Source organism: Patiria miniata, unplaced genomic scaffold (genome assembly GCF_015706575.1).
Source record: "Patiria miniata isolate m_02_andy unplaced genomic scaffold, ASM1570657v1 HiC_scaffold_25, whole genome shotgun sequence".
In the NCBI taxonomy this organism is placed as follows: domain Eukaryota; kingdom Metazoa; phylum Echinodermata; class Asteroidea; order Valvatida; family Asterinidae; genus Patiria; species Patiria miniata.
Genome location: NW_024037064.1, coordinates 11892914 through 11914346, shown reverse-complemented (window position 1 = coordinate 11914346; position 21433 = coordinate 11892914). Strand labels below are relative to the sequence as shown.

General features: G+C 41.6%; 1 protein-coding gene across 1 annotated transcript in view; it reads right to left on the bottom strand.

The window, feature by feature from the left end:
* Nucleotides 1-21433, bottom strand: part of LOC119733051 (multiple epidermal growth factor-like domains protein 8) — a 74185-nt gene that overhangs the window by 17507 nt on the left and 35245 nt on the right. Inside the window, exons 23-35 of the mRNA XM_038206631.1 lie at nt 20687-20900; nt 18854-19070; nt 17932-18064; nt 16414-16637; nt 14472-14728; nt 13460-13643; nt 12447-12624; nt 12099-12268; nt 10702-10840; nt 9114-9375; nt 7820-7952; nt 4527-4728; nt 1208-1428 (exon numbers count right to left, since the gene is read on the bottom strand). Coding sequence (XP_038062559.1) covers nt 1208-1428; nt 4527-4728; nt 7820-7952; nt 9114-9375; nt 10702-10840; nt 12099-12268; nt 12447-12624; nt 13460-13643; nt 14472-14728; nt 16414-16637; nt 17932-18064; nt 18854-19070; nt 20687-20900 — 2534 coding nt within the window. The remainder of the gene's footprint in view (nt 1-1207; nt 1429-4526; nt 4729-7819; nt 7953-9113; nt 9376-10701; nt 10841-12098; nt 12269-12446; nt 12625-13459; nt 13644-14471; nt 14729-16413; nt 16638-17931; nt 18065-18853; nt 19071-20686; nt 20901-21433) is intronic.

Genomic DNA, 21433 nt, shown 5'->3' with positions numbered 1-21433 from the left:
AGGTTGTTTTAGCCAAATATTTTGTGTAGCAGTGTTCGTTTTGCAGGCATTCTATTATTTTGCATTCAAAAATAGCGTTGTGTTGTTTAGGAAATGGCAACGATTTTGGTATTCAATTCACAACTCCAAACCCTTCAAAATTTGAAACTGTGAGGCTCTTTGAGTTGTTCTGTATAAAGCACAACGTAAGTACCACAGTGATATTATAATAAGTGTTATTAACAAGCTGTTCCTAATCAGGAACACTAAGTTTTCAATTGGGAACATGCCATTTCCGATTTGGAAAATGGCTTTCCCTAGGGAAAAAAATGAGACCGAATATGGCTCCCACTTGGAAAAACAAATCTGATTCTGCTCATATAAACTTTTTCTTTTTAGGAACATTCAGTTTATAATTTGGAGCATGCCATTCTCAATTGGGTACATGCCTTTTTCCAGAGAAACAATGAAACAAAACTCGATTCCAAATTGGAAACAGACCACTCCCAATTGAGAACTGGCTTTTCCGAAGAAATCATTGAGACCGAACTTTCTTCCCAATTGAGAACAGGCCAATCCCATATAAGAAATTGCCTTTGCCCAGAAAAAAGAATGAGACCATTTTCAATTCCAAACTGGGAACAACCTATCACTAATCGTTCCCAAATATTTGAGAAGCACCCTTACTTCGCTCGTACCCCCCGCCCTGCAATCAGGACGCTGGGATACTCTGATGCATTCACGCTCTGATTGGTTGGATTTTGCGTGACCAGTGACCTGCGCGTCATCAAGGTCACGACTCTGCAAGGTTTGAAACGGCCGTTAAGACTGATTCATTACTTTTTTATTCCAGTTCAGAAATGTTATTTTATTTTTTGAAAAGCGTAATAATGTAGGAAATTCTGTAAAACTTATCTGTGTTGTAAATTTACAATTCCCGTCACTTGCTCAGGCTCCGTTTCGAATCACAAACGGTCTGATTGCATTATGCAACGCTCCACATGGTCCGCAATGAAACAGAAATCACATCTGGTATGGAACGTGTGCATTTCTATGGGAAGTTTTCGGATAGCATTTGCGCATATTATCTAACTGCGGTTTTGAACAGCTTCAGCCAGATGCTTTATACATAGGTCATAGGCCATTTCCTTCACAAGATTCTGTGAAGCTCATCAGAATATCCCAGCGCCCTGTTTGCAGGGCGGGGGGTACGAGCGAACACCCCTACCTGCCCAAGCCGGGCGCTCCAGACGCACTCTTGCCAGCCCCCCTCCGCCCCTTTGGAACCCAGGCAATCAGTGCACGAGTTGTGGGTGTAGCAAGGGGAGGGGCATGGCTCGTTGGGGGAGGAGCTAATGTGGATGTCAACGGGCGCAATCTGCAGGAGTGACTCCCTGAAGCAGTTCCAGTCGTAGGTTGGGTTGGCGTTGAGCAAGCGTCGCACCTCACCTAGTGACAAAAAATAAATAAAAAGTGAATTCACTTAAAGGGAATATACATCATTGGCTTTTGCTGTAATTTCCAGAATGAACTATTTGAGGGGCTAGTATAATAGATCAAACATTGTTACACTGACATGTTTGAAGTTTTGTGTTCGAAAAGCTGGGAAAAACCAAGAAACACACAAATGGTGGAGTAGTCTGGTTCCATGACTCCACTAAGGATAAAATGGATCGATTTATAGATGCCGGAAAAATGTATGGTACGGGAACCAGTCTAGCTGGCCTGCACCCGTTCATGAACATGTAACCAATAGCAAACAAAATTTTGAGTGAAAAAAAAATGGTGAATCTGGAGCAGTAGTTAAAAAATAGTTAGGTTTTTCCAACGGTGGTCGGCCGACCACTGTTGGAAATTTATACAAAAATACCATTTTCTTGAAAATGACTTCACACCAGGTGCCATAATTTTACAGGGTGCTTTAGACTGTCATTTACCAACATCCTAGTGAGGTATTTTGTTAAAACGTGGTAGTTGTATTTTTCAATGTTTGCAAATGTTGTATATTCCCTTTAACCAGCTGCGTTGGAGGACGTCATAACACGCACTGGCTGTTTTATACACAGGCAAGGCTGATGGGTTACAACGTCAAGATTGCCTGACGTTGCGAACTCAACAAAATCTTCTTCAGAGGCTTAAAGACGAGGGTACAAGGAACACACATGTAGGGACTAACAAAAGTGCAGGGTTGGGAAGAGAAACACAAAAGGAATTAAGTCGAAAATTTGACGACATTGAAATGCACAGACATATCTTAGACTCTAGATGCCTTACGGACTTTTTGTGTGTGAAAGGCATAGAAGATCATTTGCATTTATTCAAAAGTAACAAACAGGATAATTTTTTAAAAGCTTACTTGGATTAAAGATTGTACTGGTACTAAACACCCCGTGAAAATTATTCCGTCTGGTTTGCTGTCATTTAGAAGAAATCAAGAACTGTAGGTGATTTCCAACAATCAGTCAATTGACTGAAGAGTTCTATAGACAAAATTGTGTTTTGTGATCAAATGGCGGTGCATGGTTTTTCACCATTTTTTCAAAAAGTGTAATATCCACGGAGCTTAAACTTCGATAGGTTAGGTTTTGAACATTCTTCTTTGGATTTTGAACAAAACGCATGAAAAGCAAATGATCCCATTCAATAAACAAGCTCGATCGAAAATATCTTGGAAGCTGCGGGCCCATAAATTCGTGTTTATGCTTGAGTCACGTGATTGTGCCATGTATTAGTTCTGAAAGTGGTCTTTTGAATAAAAAGAAAATCAGGTTTTGACCCAAGCGTTCCCATGATCTTTGAACCCCAGTTTAGTCATGTGACATGTTGGGGCTGGGCCACTGATACTTTTGACAACGTTTGGCTGAAATCAGTCAAAATATGTAGGAGCAACAGTTAATGTCAACATTTGTTAAACCTAACGAACTAACTAACTAACAGAGAGATATGATGACTTGTTGAGCTGCTATCCCACAGCTAAAAATGCCTTTAAAGCTGTAGTCCATCATTTGCAGCCATCAGAAAAAGTAACTGGCGTATTATTGTTGAAAAAAAATACTTGGTTGAAAGATAGTAAGTGGACCAAACTCCCTGTGAAATGAATCTTTCTGGCACGCTATCATTTTGAAGTAATCAACGAAAGAAGGCCTTTCCAACGGTGCGTCTTAAGAGTAGGAAAATTGAATTTGTAGTTCGTTTGTGGCACGACGCACAGGAGGGCGCGGTTGCTATAATTCGTCGGATCAGTGCGCGACATTGCGTATAGTTGCAATTCAAAACAATTTAAAACATGATCCAGCAACTTTTGATTTGAAATTGAGATCCTAGAATGCTGTTTTTCTCGGTATACATAGCTGAAGCTGAGCTGAAACTTCATCAGGTTAGTTGTTCAGAATCCTTCATTAGATTTTGAACACTTTTGTTGCTTCAAACGAACAAAATGCACAAACTAGAAATGTGTTTGTGGACAAACACAAGCTGTTTCGGATATTTGAAATACTCTGTGCACGTGATGAACACTTGATGAAGTCACTTCGAATGTCATCTGACAAGAGAAAAGTCAATCAGACATCTAGTGTCAAATTATGAATTGAAATAAACGTGTACAAAACCTATGGGGAAAATGCATCTTTAATGTGAAGTAACCTGACACCTCATGATGTCACGATCACAAATTTCTTCTAGAACCATCTGTGGGTGATGGTCTAAGTGTTTTCCAAGTCTAAAGTACATCGAATTTACGAAAGTGCCAAAGTGGAGTGTTTTAAAACGTGTACAAACCCTATGGGGAAAATGCATTTTTAATGTGACGTTACCTAACACCTAACGATGTCACGATCACGAATTTCTTCGAGGACCATCTTCCTAACGAACTAACTAACTAACAGAGAGATATGATGGTCTAAGTGTGTACCAAGTGTAACGTCGATCGGATTTACGAAAGTGCCGAAATAGAGCGTTTTAAAACATGTACAAACCCTATGGGAAAAAAATGCATCTTTAATGTGACGTAACCTGACACCTCATGACGTCACGATCACCAATTTCATCTAGGACCATCTGTGGGTGGTGGTCTAAGTATAAATCAAGTCTTAAGTCGATCGGATCTTCGAAGATGCCAAACTGGAGTGTTTTAAAACGTGTACAAAACATATGGGGAAAAATGCATCTTTAATGTCACGTAACCTGACACCTGATGACGTCACGATCACAAATTTCTTCTAGGACCATCTGTGGGTGGTGTTCTAAGTATGTACCAAGTCTGAAATCAATCGGATTCAAAAAAGTGCCAAAGTGGCCTGGTAGAATAAACGTGTGTTAAACCTATGGAAAAAAAGGCTGAAAAAGGAGAAAAAAAAGGAAAAAAAAGAAAAAAAAAAATCTTAACGAAAACAAGAGCTGTTTCGGTGTGTACACCGAAACAGCTAATTACAAATGATGGACTATATCTTTAACAGATAAGGCAGTTTGGAGTGGGACAGGAAACTAATGGGTATATTGATAAAAAACAAGTACATGGTACTTTTAGATCAAAATGATATTACACGTACTGGCTCGTTTGAATTGGCGCGTCCAGATGCAGTCTTCGGCAACGCATTTGTCGCAGTCGCTGGCCTCGCACTCCAGCTCCGGGCACTGGTTGGCGTCGCTGATCTCCTTCTGTTTGTCCACCTGGCAGTTGTGTTCCTCCATGCAGTCCAGCTGGCGCGATATGCACGCGCCGTCGGGGCAGTTGGAACACCATTTGCAGGTCTAATGGATGAATGGAATTGGGTTGATCATAGGAAGATTAATTAAAGGAACATACAACATTTGCAAACATCAAAAAACAAAACTATCAAATGATTATGAAATATCTCACTGGACTATTAGTGAATGACAGTGTAAAGCATCCTATAAAATCATGGTACCTGGTGTGCTGAACTTTTTAAAAAAAATGGTATTTTTGTATCGATTTCCAACGCTGGTCAGCGGACCAGCTTGGAAAAACTGGCTTTTTCCAAATACTGCCCCCAATTTACCATATCTAGTTAGTCCGCATTTTGTTTGCAATCGAATACGCATCTATGAACGGGTGTCAGCCAGCTAGACTGGTTCCTTGACCTTACAATTCCCCACCATCTATAAATTGCTCTGTTTCATCTTAACCGAGGTCAGGGAACCAGACTAGAAGAACAGGATTGTTTTTCTTGGTTTTTCCAGCTGCATCTAGGAACACGAAGCTTCAAACAAGTCAGTGTGACAATATTTGCCATAAAATACTATTACCCCCCAACCCATCCATTTCTGAAAATTACAGCCAAAGCAAATGTTGAATATTCACTTTAAAGGGAATATACATCATTTGCTTTTGCTGTAATTTTCAAAAATGGATGGAATTGGGGGGTTGGAAATATAAAGCAAATATAGTTACACTGACTTTTTTGAGGTTTTGGGTTCGAAAATGCTATAAAAACCAAGAAAAACGATAATTTTCCTGTAGTCTGGTTCCCTGACTCCATATAAGAAGAAACAGAGCAGTTTACATACATTGGGGAATTGTAAGGTCAGGGAACCAGTCTAGCTGGCTCGTACCCGTTCATAGGTTTGTAATCGATTGCAAACAAGTGCAATGGTCAATTGGGTCCAGTATTTGAAAAAAAAGCCAGTTGTTTCCAACGCTGATCGGCCGATCAGCGTTGGAAATTGATACAAAAATACCACTTTTCTTGAAAATGACAGTATACCAGGTGCCATAATTTTACAGGATGCTTTAGACTGTCATTTACCAACATCCTATTAAGGTATTTCGCAAAAACTTGGTAGTTTTATTTTTCGATGTTTGCAAATGTTGTATATTCCCTTTAACTCTCCTTTTGTTTGATCAGTCACAGACAGTCAAAATTTCAATCCTATTCCCCTGTGATGCCTTTAACAAAGGCTAGTCATCAACAGTCAGATCACTGTGATTGCCGTAGTGTTAGCACTGTCACGGGCATCAATCTGGGGGAGGGGGTGGCCCCATGTCTCCGCCTTACTTAGGCAACATCATGGTAATTCAGAATCACTCAGCTGGCTGAAGCCAGAATTTTGAGCTGTGTAGTGTGCTGGCTGGGTCATGACACACTCACTGCAGGAGTGGGCAGCCCTGCAGTTCCTATATTCCACCTTTGTATAACACACCCCTGTCTACGCACATACCAAGTTTCAACCCAATCGGACTTATAGATTAGTTTTGATAATTGGAAAGTCACCCATTCAGCTGTGTAGTGTGCCAGCTGGGTCATGACACACTCACTGCAGGATTGGGCAGCCCCGCAGTTCCTATATTCCACCTTTGTATAACACATCCTTGTCTACGTACATACCAAGTTTCAACCCAATCAGATTTATAGATTAGTTTTGATAACTGGAAAGTCACCCATTCAGCTGTGTAGTGTGCCAGCTGGGTCATGACAAACTCACTGCAGGATTTGGCAGCCCGGCAGTTCCTATATTCACCCCTGTATAACACATTCCTGTCTACGTACATACCAAGTTTCAACCCAATCGGACTTGTATAGAATAGTTTTGATAATTGGAAATTCACCTGTTCAGCTGTGTAGTGGGGTGGCTGGGTCATGACACTCACTGCAGGATTTAGCAGCCCTCTAGTTCCTATATTCCACACTTGTAAAACACATCCCTGTCTACGTACATACCAAGTTTAAACCCAATCGGAATTGGAGAAAATTTTTCTGATATTTGGAAATACACCTGTTCAGCTGTGTAGTGTGCTGGCTGGGTCATGACACACTCACTGCAGGATTTGGCAGCCCAGCAGTTCCTATATTCCACCTTTGTAAAACACTTGCCTCTCTACCTACATACCAAGTTTCAACCCAATTGGACTTATAGAATAGTTTTGATCATTGGAAACTTACCTGTTTAGCTGTGTAGTGAAGGATTTTGCAGCCTCGCAGTTCCTTCTTTTTCACCCTGTTATAACACATTCCTGTTTACGTACATACCAAGTTTCAACCCAATATGACTTATAGAATATTTTTTGATATTTGGAGATTCACCTGTTCAGCTGTGTTGTGTGCTGGCTGGGTCATGACACACTCACTGCATGATTGGGCAGCCTGGCAGTTCCTATATTCCACCTTGTATAACACATCCCTGTTTACGTACATACCAAGTTTCAACCCAATCGGACTTATAGAATAGTTTTGATAATTGGAAATTCACCTGTTCAGCTGTGTAGTGGGGTGGCTGGGTCATGACACACTCACTGCAGGATTTGGCAGCCCAGCAGTTCCTATATTCCACCTTTGTAAAACAAGTCCCTCTCTACCTACATACCAAGTTTCAACCCAATTGGACTTATAGAATAGTTTTGATCATTGGAAATTCACCTGTTCAGCTGTGTAGTGTGCTGGCTGGGTCATGACGCACTCACTGCAGGATTTGGCAGCCCGGCAGTTCCTATATTCACCCTTGTATAACACATCCTTGTCTACGTACATACCAAGTTTCAACCCAATCGGACTTATAGAATAGTTTTGATCATTGGAAATTCACCTGTTCAGCTGTGTAGTGTGCTGGCTGGGTCATGACACACTCACTGCAGGATTTGGCAGCCCCGCAGTTCCTATATTCCACCTTTGTAAAACACGTCCCTCTCTACCTACATACCAAATTTCAACCCAATTGGACTTATAGAATAGTTTTGATCATTGGAAACTTACCTGTTTAGCTGTGTAGTGAAGGATTTTGCAGCCTCGCAGTTCCTTCTTTTTCACCCTGTTATAACACATCCCTGTTTACGTACATACCAAGTTTCAACCCAATCGGGGAATAGTTTTGTTAATTGGAAATTCACCTGTTCAGCTGTGTAGTGTGCTGGCTGCGTCATGACACACTCACTGCATGATTTGGCAGCCCCGCAGTTCCTGTATTCCACCCTTGCGTCGTTGCAGGCAATGCCTTGCTCCAAAGAGTAGATGCCGTCACAACTACAGATAAACATGATTAACACCATTTGTACAAACGAGAAAACGTTGTTCGCGAAAGAATAAGATCAATGTTTCACCTTGAAAAAGCTGTGCACTGAGGAAGCTTGTTTCTTTACGTGTTTTTTATTTTATTTTTTATTTTTTATTAAGACTTTTCCCTTCTGCTGATAGACAGTCTGGAAATCGATCCTGTTTCCCTGCCATGCCTTTATACACGGGCTAGTCAACAAAATATGTGATGCGATCAAGCTAAATGAGTCGTTTGTCGGGAATTTTTAAGTGGAGAAACAGGCCAAAATAGGGCCACTTCATCACATCACTTCATCACATCTCTTGGTGTTCAGACTTCCATAATTTTTGAACTAAAGATGGTATCAGCATGCGGTTTTCACAGCAGTAATGCTGAGATTGTGCTCTTTTGAAATCTGTCATAAAAATTTATTTTGACCAGGGTCGACAAACGAATCATGTAGCTTGATCGCTTCACATATGTCTTGTAGGCAATGTGTCCATCAAATTTCATCATTAGACAAAAGCAGGTGCCTAGTACTGGAAAGTACAGCGAGCTTATCAATCTCCTAGAGTCAAAGTACATCTGTATCATGTTACGTAAAACGGTTACAGCCAGTCAATCCTAAGTTATGAAGGCAGGGAGCACTCAACTGTTAAAAACAGTCACTTGAGTTATTTTTAATGTTAGGATGGCTGTTGAATTTGCCACAGTGCATTTTGGTCACACTACCTGCTCGAATTTAATCCGTCATGTAAAACTGCACACGTCAGACTTTTTTTAGCATTATTCTAAAGATATGGGGACCAGTAAATAGTGCCGATTTAAGGCCTTTGTTGGATCGCCTCTGCGCGCGCGCATCGAGGTTCGTATATTTTTGAATCGTTGTTCAATTCGGGTATGGACGCTGGTGACTGAACTCACAATCATCAAGAAACTCAAACTTGTTTTACCACAAAAAGTACACAAAATCACCAGTGTCTCCATGAAAGCAACTTTCAAGCATTTTAACTGCATGGGTTGTAAATATTGAACAGCAATATTTCTCTCTTTATTGATATTTGCAAGAGATACTTTTAAGGGATCAGACTATATTCCTCACAAATTATTCCTCATTTTGTTAGAGCAAGTATCCAAGTCTGAGACCCTACCTCGCTTGATACACATCCATGCTGGCCTTGCAGAACAACAGGTTCTGGGTGTCGTTAGTCTCCACACAAGCCGCGCAGCTGGGCATGCCCAGGCACCCGTCGGTCGTGGTCTGCAATGCGCACAGGTCCGTCGGCAGATTGAGCTGGTAGAGGGCGCCCTGCGAGGTCCCGTCGTTCCCGCCGAACGTGTAGATGGCGTTGCCCGTGACGATGGCAGCAGACAGGGACGCAGATGGTGACGGGGGACTTCCAACTACAAAATCTGTTGCCAGATAGTAAAATAACTTTTTATCAATTTTTATCAATTTTTGTTCATTCATGGAAGTGGAAAAATGGTCGTTATGAATTAACATTCTGCTTAAAGGGACACTAGGTCCGGGAACAGCCCAATTGGGCTTCAAAACGTGCTTTGAACAAGATGATGTTAATCGGAAATAACATTTAAAAGTAGGATATAAACATCCACACAACTATCCTTTCAAAACTGGGCGTTTTTGTGTTATTCCTGTATTATGCGTGCAAGAACGAATTTCGGGGTCCACTTTTGCGACCCCATAAATTCGAGCTGTTAGGATGCTAGTTGTGATTTCATTCGTAAAGTGTTCGCCTTTTGCGGACGTTAAAGAAACCACTTTTTTTGCATTGGTGATTGGTCACCGCTGTTCCCGAGACACACAACGTGTATATCGTACACTGAGAACGACACGAAAAACGTATTCGTACTATCATGTCCGATGTAAACAAGCAGGTTGTTTTCGTCTTTTCTCGGGAACGGTAAGACATTAGGTTGGTTTCCTTTCAACCAGATGTTTGAAATAGGTTCAGTAAACAATCAAAAACATAACATTTTCGGGGATTTCAGGACCTAGTGCCCCTTTAAGCACACATGTAAGGCAGGATGAGTTCCCGGCAAAAGGTTGTTAGCATGAAAATGTAAATAACTTTACAATTAAGTAATATTTTGACCACAAAATGCAGATTCTTCAAATTGTTGACAATTATCATCAGTCAAAATTACAGACTTATGTGATTTTCTGTTTAAAAATGGGAGCACAAAGGCCATTAAACTTGATTATATCAAACAGTGATTTTTGCATGCCTCTGCTGCTCTCAACACTGAAAAGGTGAACATTTTGTCAAAATGTGATTTTGAGTTTTTGTCATGAATGACATCTTTAATACCTACAGTTTCATGTTACATTCACAAAAATGCTGATTTTGATGAACACAGTGGAAAAGAACAACCATTTTGTGTGCATCGTTCTGTTGTTCTACAACAAAGCCAGCTATTTCAAAACCTGTTTTCTCAGTTGTGTAATTTGAACTCCAAATAAGTAATAAATATGCAAATACGTCATATCTCCAGAACGGCAGGGGCTATGGAGCTTTATGATGTACCAAATGCAAGCTTGCGTTGTGGGCTTTCCAACCATATATATTACTCAATTTCAACCATATATATTACTCAATTTTTGCGACATAATACCCTTTTTTGTGGAGCCGGTCACTTATATCATAACACAATGTAATACAGGTGGTTATGGGTTTTTAGCATCTTTACGTAACAATGACAGGAAATGTGACTCACCGTTAAGATCCACCCACTGGTTGCAGTCGTAGTGGTACGCCATCAGCGTGTTGGAGATGTTCTGGGTTGGGGTCCCACCCCCGATGACCACCATGTAATTGGACGTGGTGACAGCAGCGTGGAAGATATGGGGTAGCGGCTGGAAGGTCGGAAAAGGCATTTTTAAATAATTGAAGCTCTGCCTTTGAGTTCATACTGGATTTCTCTCAAACAATTCCAGAACTCGCTCAAAACTTCCCCTGGAACTTTTAAAATATGTGAGCCGTTCTGGCAAAATGAGACAAAACTGGGCAGAGATCAAATTCAGGGTTTGCTGGGATTAGGAAAGAGAAATACATTCTCCTTGCAATACTGTTTGTTGCACTCGAATAAGCCTTTTCTGAGTTCCAACTGCGCGCATTCGTAACCTGTGGCAACGCACATTATTTGTCTCAAATGCCCTTTGACAGTACCCACAATGCACAAACAGCCTTTTTGTAAAGTCAGTGGCGCGATGATGTCAAAGGCCATTTGAGACAAACAATGCGCGTTGTCACAGGTTACGAATGCGCAGTTGGAACTCCGAAAAGGCTTATAGGACATTCTGTTGACAAGTTATGGCTGTTCAAGTTTGCATTCATCGACATGTACAGAAACTATATTGAGAAAAGGGACAACAAAGTTTCAAGTTTGTATTTGTGAAAATGAAAGATGCCAATTACATTCCCTTAAATAATTTTAATTCCACAATTTTTATACTCTTTCTTTAAAACATGTGAAGTAGGCATTTCCAAGATTATCAATATCAATAAATCTGAAAATCCAAAACAAAATCACCCCTATTTGTTTTTCTCCCATTTTTCTCTACTGCGGCCTGTGCCCTTTTCCGTCTCATTTCGCCAGAACGCCTCATGTATAGGCTCAAAATTTCCCTGATCACACATTCTGAGTTTACCTACTTGTTTGCGAGAGAGTTTATCGATGTGATTGTCTACTTTTCTGTTGGAATGCACGATGAAAAAGTGCTGAAAATAATCCCTGACAAACATATACTTGGATTTTTGAGTGAAAGTAGTAATTTTTTATCATGATTTGTCACCCAAATAAAGTTCTGTATGTTGACTTTAATAGGAATTTCTGGGATTTTTTTATAAGTGCACCACATTTTGGTACCCCAATTAAGTGCCAGATTTCTGGATATTAGGATTCCAATACAAGTTTTGTTCAGGTATTAATAGTGGTAACATTTAACTTAATGTATCTGAAGCTTGTCAAAAAAGAGGGTTGTTTAATAATGCATTTAAGGAAGCCTTGGGAAAGAGTACATATGTATGAGCTCAGGTGTCCAGTCTAATGCAGTCCCCCCACCTCTGCCAATGAAGATAAGCCCCACCCACAATTCAGCAAGTCACTCTTACCTGGTTCCCAGGCTCGGCAAGCAGCAGGTTCCATCTTCTGACTGAGTTTCTGTAGTCCAGAGAGTACAGTCTGTCCGAGACAAAGACGCTGTCCAGGTGAAAGAGGTAACCGCCATAGACATACAGGGCCTTGGTGGTGGAGTGCCAGACTGTGCTGTGGCCAAACAGACCTGGCAGAAACAAATTCAAATCATGCAACTTGTATAATCTGGGCCTTAGTGCATGGCTCTGCTAAGTTGCAAAAAGATCAATGCATGTAAATCCCATGGGTCTTGCAACGTGGAAATCAGAGGTCACCAGAAACTTGGATAAACATAATGGTACCAGTGAAGGTTATCATGCACATACCAGTGGGAGGGGGTCCAGTTGTTTGAACAGCCAGCCACGCATTGTCGGCAACGCTGAATTCCAGCACCTTGTCTTGGAGACCGTTGGTCGGCGAGTAGCCGCCAATTGTCACCAAGGTTTCATCCTTGACCACAACAAAAGAATGGCCTGCCAGTGCTACAGGAAAAACGGCTGGAATCTGCAAGAAAAACAGTTGTGAAAATCTTTCCATTTCTTGCGGATTTATATCTTAAATCTGCATTAAATGCCACAACTACGACCAAATCCCACCCCTGCCACTATATTCCAATGCTGTTACCATAATAATAATAATAAAACCGTTCTTATTAAGCGCATTACACACGGAGTCCCAATGCGCTGTACAAATTAAAAATAGGACAAAAATTAATCAGAATTGAACAAATGGGTTTTGAGGAGGCATTTGAATTGGTCCAGACTTTGTGCGTCTTTGATGCTTTGGGGGAGTTTGTTCCAAAGAGTGGGCGACGATGTAGAAAAAGCACGCTGGCCGTATGTCCTTGTAGATGACGATGAACAGGTGAGTAGGGATTTTGAGTGGGAGCGAAGTTTTCGTGGAGGTTCATATTTGTTAATCAGATCCTGTAGATATGTTGGCGCATGGCCGTGGATGCAGTTATACGTAATCAGAAGTACTTTGTACACAATCCGTTGCCTAACCGGAAGCCAGTGTAGGTCGCGGAAGATTGGTGAAATATGGTCACTACTTTTGGTTCGGGTGACCAATCTGGCTGCCGAGTTCTGAACTCGTTGTAACTTGGAGATTGTTGAGTCAGGTAGGCCAAGAAGAAGGCTGTTGCTACCATATCCCCACTTGCCACTATTTTTTAACGCTGTTACCATATCCCCATCACTGCCACTAAATTCTACAACTGTCACCACATCTCCTCGCCATTACTGAATCCCACCGCTGCCACCAAATCCCACTGCTGCCACCATTTACAGCTATAAACAAGCAACATATATCTCGATGAATGAAAAGCAATGTTGTTTACCTGGGACCAGTTCTCGCTGACAGTGTGGAAGTACCACACGTCCTGCATAACCGTCGTATCATTCATTCCCCCAGAAATCATCACGTAGGATGAGGAGAATGTCGCCGCATGGTAGCGTCTGGGAGCTGGGTGGGCAGAGCTGCCCGAAAAGTGTTGCTTCCACTTCTTTGTAGCGAGGTCATAGCTACACAGATAATACAAGATACAAATTGACTATCAGCATTCAAGTTAATTACTAGCCAAGCTTATAGCTAACTTAAAACTGCTCCATGATAGTTAAAATTTACTTCTCAGGGTACATGGCGAGCATGTGAAATAAACTGGGCCAGGGGGCTAGTACAGTCAATTTAGTTTAAAGGGGTTGTGGAATGCTCGAAGACATTTCCGTTATTTTTTGGGTATATGTAGCCTAAGGTGTGATGAAATAAAAACGACTATTGTTTCTGTCATGAAATGAGTACAAAGGGTACTTTTGAGAGCTATTTTTCAGGTCCTGTTTCGACCAGAACGTACAATTTGTGTAAAAGTCGTCGTTGCGGGCAGCAAACAAAACACAGTAACTCGTGACGTAATAAACAGGACTCGTTTATGCTACTCTGCATCGGGAGTCCTGTTTATTACGTCACGATTTACTGTGTTTTGTTTGCTGCCCGCAACGACGACTTTTACACAAATTGCACGTTCGGGTCGAAACAGGCATGACAGGACTTGAAAAACAGCTCTCAAAAGTACCTTTTGTACTCATTTTATGACAGAAACAATAGTCGTTTTCATTTCATCACACCTTAGGCTACATATACCCAAAAAATGACGGAAATGTCTTTGAGCATTCCACAACCTCTTTAAATCCTTACTATATGTCTATAGTCTTTAGGCCTTCTTGTACCTGTGAGTTGGACACTATAACCATTGTGCTGTGAAAAACTGGTTTTGTTAAAACCTCTTCAATTTGCTAGTGCCATCCAAATCAAATCATTTGAAATTTGTACAAGGGTGATTTATTTAAACTTACCTCCAGACATCATTTAGGTGCCCGTGGGTGTGGGAGTAGCCGCCAAACAACCACAGCACATTGGCCTCGCTGGCCACAAGTGTGTGGCCCATCCGGCCGCAGGGCACGGCCCCGACCGTGGAACTGGCGTCAGGATCCAGCCGTGCCTCGTCCGCCAGGAGGGTCCAAATGCCTTGCTTGAGCCCAGCCAGAGGGGAGGTGGGGTACTGGCAGGCATCGCCGCCAAAGCCTGCGCTGCAGTTGCACACGCCCATGGCCTTCAAATCAGAAAATCAGTTCAATATAATGTAAAACTTGTGAAACGTTCTGTAAAAGAAACAAACTCTTTTGGGTAGTTGACGAAAGTAGGTATTATTTTACATGTAGTTACAATATAGATCATTTCCTTTTATAATTACAGTTTAATTTTGGGGGGAAAAAGGGACTATGCCTTGCAAAACAGGTGGTTTGGGCAATATGAAGACAGAGGACAACCTCTTAATTTTGCACATCAGAAATTGAAGAATTGATAATAAAGTCTTGTACTTGTCACATAATCCACATTCATACGTGACAGACTTGAGAAGTGTCTCATTGAATGTGAGTATTTTTCAGTTTTGAAAAAGGTTTGGTTGAGAAACTTGTAGTTCATACACACAGATTCTACTACACAACTAGTCATTTTAGAGTACACGAATGGAAACATGTCATAACAAGAATAGTACATGCTGCCATGCGCGTCGGCAAAATTAAAAGTTTTTTTTTTCAATGAAAGATGATGTCTCAAAACCGCCAAACTCACTGGTTTGACTGGAATCCTGCTGGTGCACAATTTTAACGTGTTTTTAGATTGGGTTATGGTCGAGAATAAGCTTTATGTGGCCTCTCTGGACTCCCATATATTTGCACTTTAGTCGGGCACCATTTGCAGTCATCAGCACAAATTTGAAGCAAAAAACAATCAGGTAAAAAAAAAAAAAAAGCCGCGTCACCGCACCACTTTTTGGGCAAGCTCCATACCAGAAACCGGAGACTTTTTTTTTTTGGCCTTAAATAGTACATTTTACAAAAAGTTCCAATGAAGAAAAGAAAAAGCCACAAGGAGATTTCTGTAAGTAGACATATGTCTTAAGGCCAAAAAAAATAATAGTTCGCTTCCGGTTTCCCTACCTACCCTATTTTGACAGCCCCTACCCTAATTTTTTTATGGGAGAAATAAGAAAAAAAAACACCCAAAACCATCAATTTCTACCTCTTACCCTTGACTACACGCAGACGCCTCCATATGATCACACACAAATAAAATTGGCAAAAAAATATTTCCCTACCTACCAACCCTTTTTTCAAATGCCATGTAATCGGAAGCAGACGTATTTTTTTTTTGGGCCTAAGGTCTGATTTAAAGGCTCTTGAGGGCTGATTTGAAGGCTCTTAACCCTAACCCCTAAAGGCTCTTTGGGGTCAAGGACCAAATACCACAGAATACTACATTTGTTGTGCACACTTGTATGGAAAGAAATGCATACTACAGGTTAGTACTCAGTAGTATTTTGTAGCTTTATGGGCAGATAGGGTTAAGGGCTGTTTCGAAGGCTCTTAACCCTAACCCTGCCAGACGCATCACAGTGCATCAGGTGGAAAAGTCTGGTGCACTTTGATTGAAAATGCTACCAACACCAGTGCATGAACGACCACTTCTGAGACACTGAGAGCTAGTCCCATAGAACAATGCCAGAGTTGTATCCTGCTGCATTCGGTGACCACAGACTCTGAGGCAGTTTGGCCTTGAAACTTTTGGCCTGATGGATCTTGCTGCACTGGGCAGGCTTGTCACTTAGACAAGTGTTGCATGTTGCTGCGTTTGGCAGGGTTTCTAGCCAAAATACCCTGGAGGGTTAGGGTTAAGGTATCAACAGGCATTAAATACCAAATACAATTATACGGCCGGATCACATTTTCCTACCTCGTCACAGATCCCTTGACCGTCCGCCTGACTGCAGTTACCCGGACATGCCTCCTCCTCGCAGTTCGGTCCCCGGTAGCCGCTGCTGCAGCGACAGGTTCCCAGAATGCACTCACGGTTGCCGTGGCAACCGCCAGGGCAGCGGTTGACGCTGTAGCTGGCCACGAAGCCTGGGGAGTCCGTGCTGCCGGTGTGGTTGGCCTGGTAGACGACGGTCATGATGCCTGAATTTAAAGTTTTGGTGAAAGAAATAAAGCTCCAGTGAAAGTACTCCCACAACAGCTGCAAAGGCTGTTCGGATGGATTCTTGAAGGCATTGCTAGCGTACATCTGGTAATGTTGTAACGCTCTTACTTTATGTTACAAGAGAAGCTTGTAAATAATTTGTCATATTGCATGCATTATACGTGGCCTAGTCTAAATTCTTATCGTTTCGATTTGCGCTAACACCATGTGGTAATAACTACTGTCGCTCAGTAGATTTTCAGTTCTGATAAGAACTTGTCCTGCTTATTATCAACTTTCACTTAGTAGATTTTTAGTTCTGATAAGAACTTGTCCTGCTTATTATCAACTTTCGCTAAGTAGTTTTTAGTACTGATAAGAATTTGTCCTGCTTGTTATCAACTTTCGCTAAGTAGTTTTAGGTTTTGATCAGAACAGTCCTGCTTAGTTCTAAAAGATCTTGTCTTTGGTCTCAACGTTTCGACTTGCCTGCTCTACTCATCGTCAGGAGACTGCAGTTATTATCATCACATGGTGTGTGGTAGTTATTACCACAAGGTGTTACCGCAATCCCAAACGATACTGATACTCTACCATGCAAAGCCTTAAATCTTATATCTAAAGGGCCTGTCACATTATATGCGATCTCATAGACCTTATGGCAACCAAAAATATTTCATAAATTTAACAATCGCAGCGAGGACGCAAGAACATGACAACTTTCTGTCTCAAAGAAGCTCAAGCTACGCTCATACTGTGCTCTTCCCACGCTTACGATGCGCTCAACTCGCTCTCTATGCGCCCCAGTCAAGCTCAATTACTTGATCTAGTCGCTGCTGCTGCGCTGTCACTGTGCTTCATTACGGCGCCCTGGCCAGAGCGCAGAGGTGTTGCGATTGTTTTGAGCATGTTCAAAGACCTTGGCGCTCATCGGAGACCATTAAGACCCTCTGGCGCCCATCTGGCGACCTATGTAGTTGTCGCTGCGATCTAGTAGTTGTTTTTGCGCCCCAGCTATTTTTCAAGGACGCAGTGAAAGCGCATATAAGATCGCAGACAGTTTGACAGGGTTCTTAACTATCTTGTTACAGGAAATTTTGACTGTTGAATTTAAATGCTTACAGGCAAGGCTGTTGTGTCACATGTAAACATTTTTTTCAAATTATCTCAACTTTAAGACACTGTAATGGTTTTGGTGACCTTTGAAATACTGTAAGTCAATAATACAAAACACTAAATTCTGGCATTTGCAGGACAAAAGTGCCCCTGAAAAGTTTGATCTCTGGAACTTACCGGAGTGGGCCATGGCTGTGACACGTTCCAGAGGATCTTGACCACAGAAGGCCCCCAGGTCTGCCCCAGCCAGCTCAGGGTGCGACGAGGACAAATAGGATGGTATTCCGTCGTATACGTACATGTAATCTCTCTGCAGGGAACCAATGGGAAAAATAGGAAATTTGAACAAATCCATCAATTTTAACAAAATTTTGATGGTCTGTTGTGGCGAAGTAGTCTTTGCAAGATAACTGTTGTTGCCCACATGCAAAGTGGGGACTTACATTGTATGGCAAACTAGTCAATTGCTAACTATGAACAAGTTCGACCAAGGACCATCGGTCGCCTTCTGGTCGACTCATGACTTAAAGTATCGCCGTGATTTATCAATTATTTCATTTTTTTCGCAAACAATTTTCTCAAGTATATGACGTCTTTGTACAAATAAATTGGTTTTTAGTATTTAGAGGCAATGATTCCTAAAAAAAAATAGAGAGCTTGGTATATTACGCTTGTTAACCCACACTGAAGTGGCATACGTGTTAATATGGCACTTGTCACACTTTTGGTATGACGTTGATGATGAAATTCAGGGTTGGGCTGTTGTGGTAGTGTTTCTTATGGATATCAATAAGTCCGACTGGAGTGAAGTATAAGCAGGGATGCTCCTAATTCAAAAGTTGAATTCAAAGGATTAATAAATGATCAATTAAATTTTACATTTGATTTTTTTTTAGAGCGCCACACCCAAAGAGCACAGGACCCTCCCTTTAAGTCTGTGCACTAATATTAATTTGGGAACATGTGTCGTCAAAAGGCTGGTCAAGAATAATGGACTAGACTAGTTAAACCATCGTTAAGCCAGCATTTGATCGGAGTTAGTCAAACTCTGGAAAACTACACTAGTTTGATTCATTACTGTGAATCCTAGCTAACTCACCCCACAGAGCGCCTCAATGCCTTCCACGGTCAAGCTGATAGTCGGTGGGTCAGTCATGGCCGCCGTGTGGGTCAAGTTGTCGCCAGCGGTCAGCACCCACAGGCAGTAGGCCTCGGAGAGGGTCACTCCGTCCCCCTGGCCCGAGCCCAAGGCAGCGGATTCCACGTTGGTCAGCAGCATCCGGCCGCTGCACTCGCGGGAGCAGTGCTGGGCAAATCTGTCAGACAAAACCAAAATATGTTGTCGTTAAAAAGTTCACCTAGGAAAGTAGATTGTCTTGCTATTTTGGTTAGCAATAAAACAGGTTATGAGATGGACTGTTGCGTCGGGGTGATGTAAATCAAAAATAGGTGTTGCCCTTCACCGACGTTTAAACACTGTATACTCAGAGTGAAAGTTGGAAAAATCACTCGGATGGGACTCAAACCCATGACCTCCTGCTTTCTAGCACAGACGTTCCATCACTCAACCACCGAGCTAACGGGATCAGTTGGCTGGTTCGAGTCAAATGTACATAGCAGCGGGTACTGCATTAACTATTCATAAGATGGACTTTCGTGTTGGTGTGATATAAATCAAAACTAGGTATTGCCCTTCACACTGATTAACACACTGAGTATACAAACGTCGGGGAAGGACAAAACCTAATTTTGAACAAACAAGTCATTAACTTTTGAATGAGATACATACTAGACTTAGAAAAGAAATTGAAAATGTCAAAAATCTGCAAAATATCACTATATCATTACTTCAATGTGCACATTTACATTTTAGAGTTTAGAAACCTACCAAGTTTCAGTTCAATCAAATTTGTTGTTCTCGAGATAGTGGACTTTGGAAAATGTACCTTTTAGTAGTTGATATCAAGTGAGACATTATGATTCTGACTTGAGAATACGACTGATTTTTTGTGCTATGGAAATGTTTTCCATGCTAAGTATTTCTGTAGAAATTCTGCAAAAAAAACCATTGTCATTACTTCAATGTGCAATTTACATTTTAGAGTTTATTAACCTACCAAGTTTCAGTTCAATCAAATTTGTTGTTCTCAAGATATTGGACTTTGGAAAATGTACCTCATAAGTTATTGTCAAATAATTATTGTCAACGGGATACTGTATCAAGACCAGCCCTGTACCGGCCGAGAGGGGCAATAGTACCCACCAAGGATCATACCGGCCGTAAAGTGGCTGGCCGGTTAACCCTATCCTTACCATGGGTGACTTAGTCGACAAGAAGAACCCCCCTGCTGGTTCCCATGGGCGACTTTAGTCCACCAGGAAACCACACACAGAACACCCTCAACACAGATATATTCACTACTTTTCAGAAAGGCGGCATGTTGATATGTTTGGCCGTCCATACATCAACCATATACCAGCTGAAAGAGTGTTTTCGGATCGTTCTAATGGTGTAGTTTATTCAAAGTGTTGACATTACAAAAAAATGAGAAAAGTGCTTCAGAAGTATCCACGCACAAATTGAGGTATGGAGTGCCATTTGGTCATGTGGTGAAATGGCTTGCAGTTTGATAAATGGAACCAGATGAACAAACAGGCATAACTTTCTTATATTTACACATATGGACTTCATTTTTACAGCGTAAGGTTCACGGAACAAACTTTACACACAACACCTATGATTTAAATCACTCCTTGGCAGTGAAAATCTGGGTTGAAAAAAGTGAGTTTTGGACTTGCGGTCATTTTGTTCACGCTCTAGTGATTTCCGCATGACTGAGCAAACACTTTGGTCCTGGGGAGAGCCAAGTCAATAAACAATGTGGTCATGAAAGGGTTAAGCAACCGGCTGGTGATGGAAGCTGAGCCTTACCTTGGGTCATGATAGAATCCCGTCACGCAGTCCTCGCAGTGATCGCCCTTCGTGTTCTCGGTGCAGTAGCAGATCCCCGTTTCGTTGTGACAGCTGCCCAGGGTCGCGTCGCCGTGCCCGTTGCACTGGCACTCCCGGCAGCCCTGGGATTGGTCAGTGGCGTTGCCGTAGCTACCGGGCCGGCACAGCTCGCAGAACTGGCCCATGGTCCAGTCTGAAATAGATAAAAGTAAGAAACAAAAATCAGGCAATATGTCCAAACAAAAGCTTCTCAGTTGCTGCATGACAGGCCAATTTACACCAAAGTGTTTCGGTGTTGTCTTTAACCATCCAAATATTAAACAGTCACAGACAGTCCAAATTTCCATCCACTTCCCCTGCTATACTTTTAACACAGGCTAGTCACTAGCCCCATAAATGTGGCCAATTTACTGGACCACCTCCGTAAATAAAGGCCACACTTCCACCATGTACAAAAACATGTTGAACTTTGTCAAATTTTGATTTTCACATTTAGGCTTAGTTTTTAGTTTATTATTGCTTTAGAAGCATGCTCACCCTCTTTATAGTCTAATCAGAAAGTGCTGCCTTTTTCAGATGTCTATTTCTCGTGAAATTTTCATATTAGTTTGCACATGTTTTTGTATCAAATTTTCAACATGAAATTTCACAAAAATTAGATATCTGAAAGAGGCAGCACTTTCTGATAAGCCTATATAGAGGGTGAGTATGCTTCTCGATCAAAAA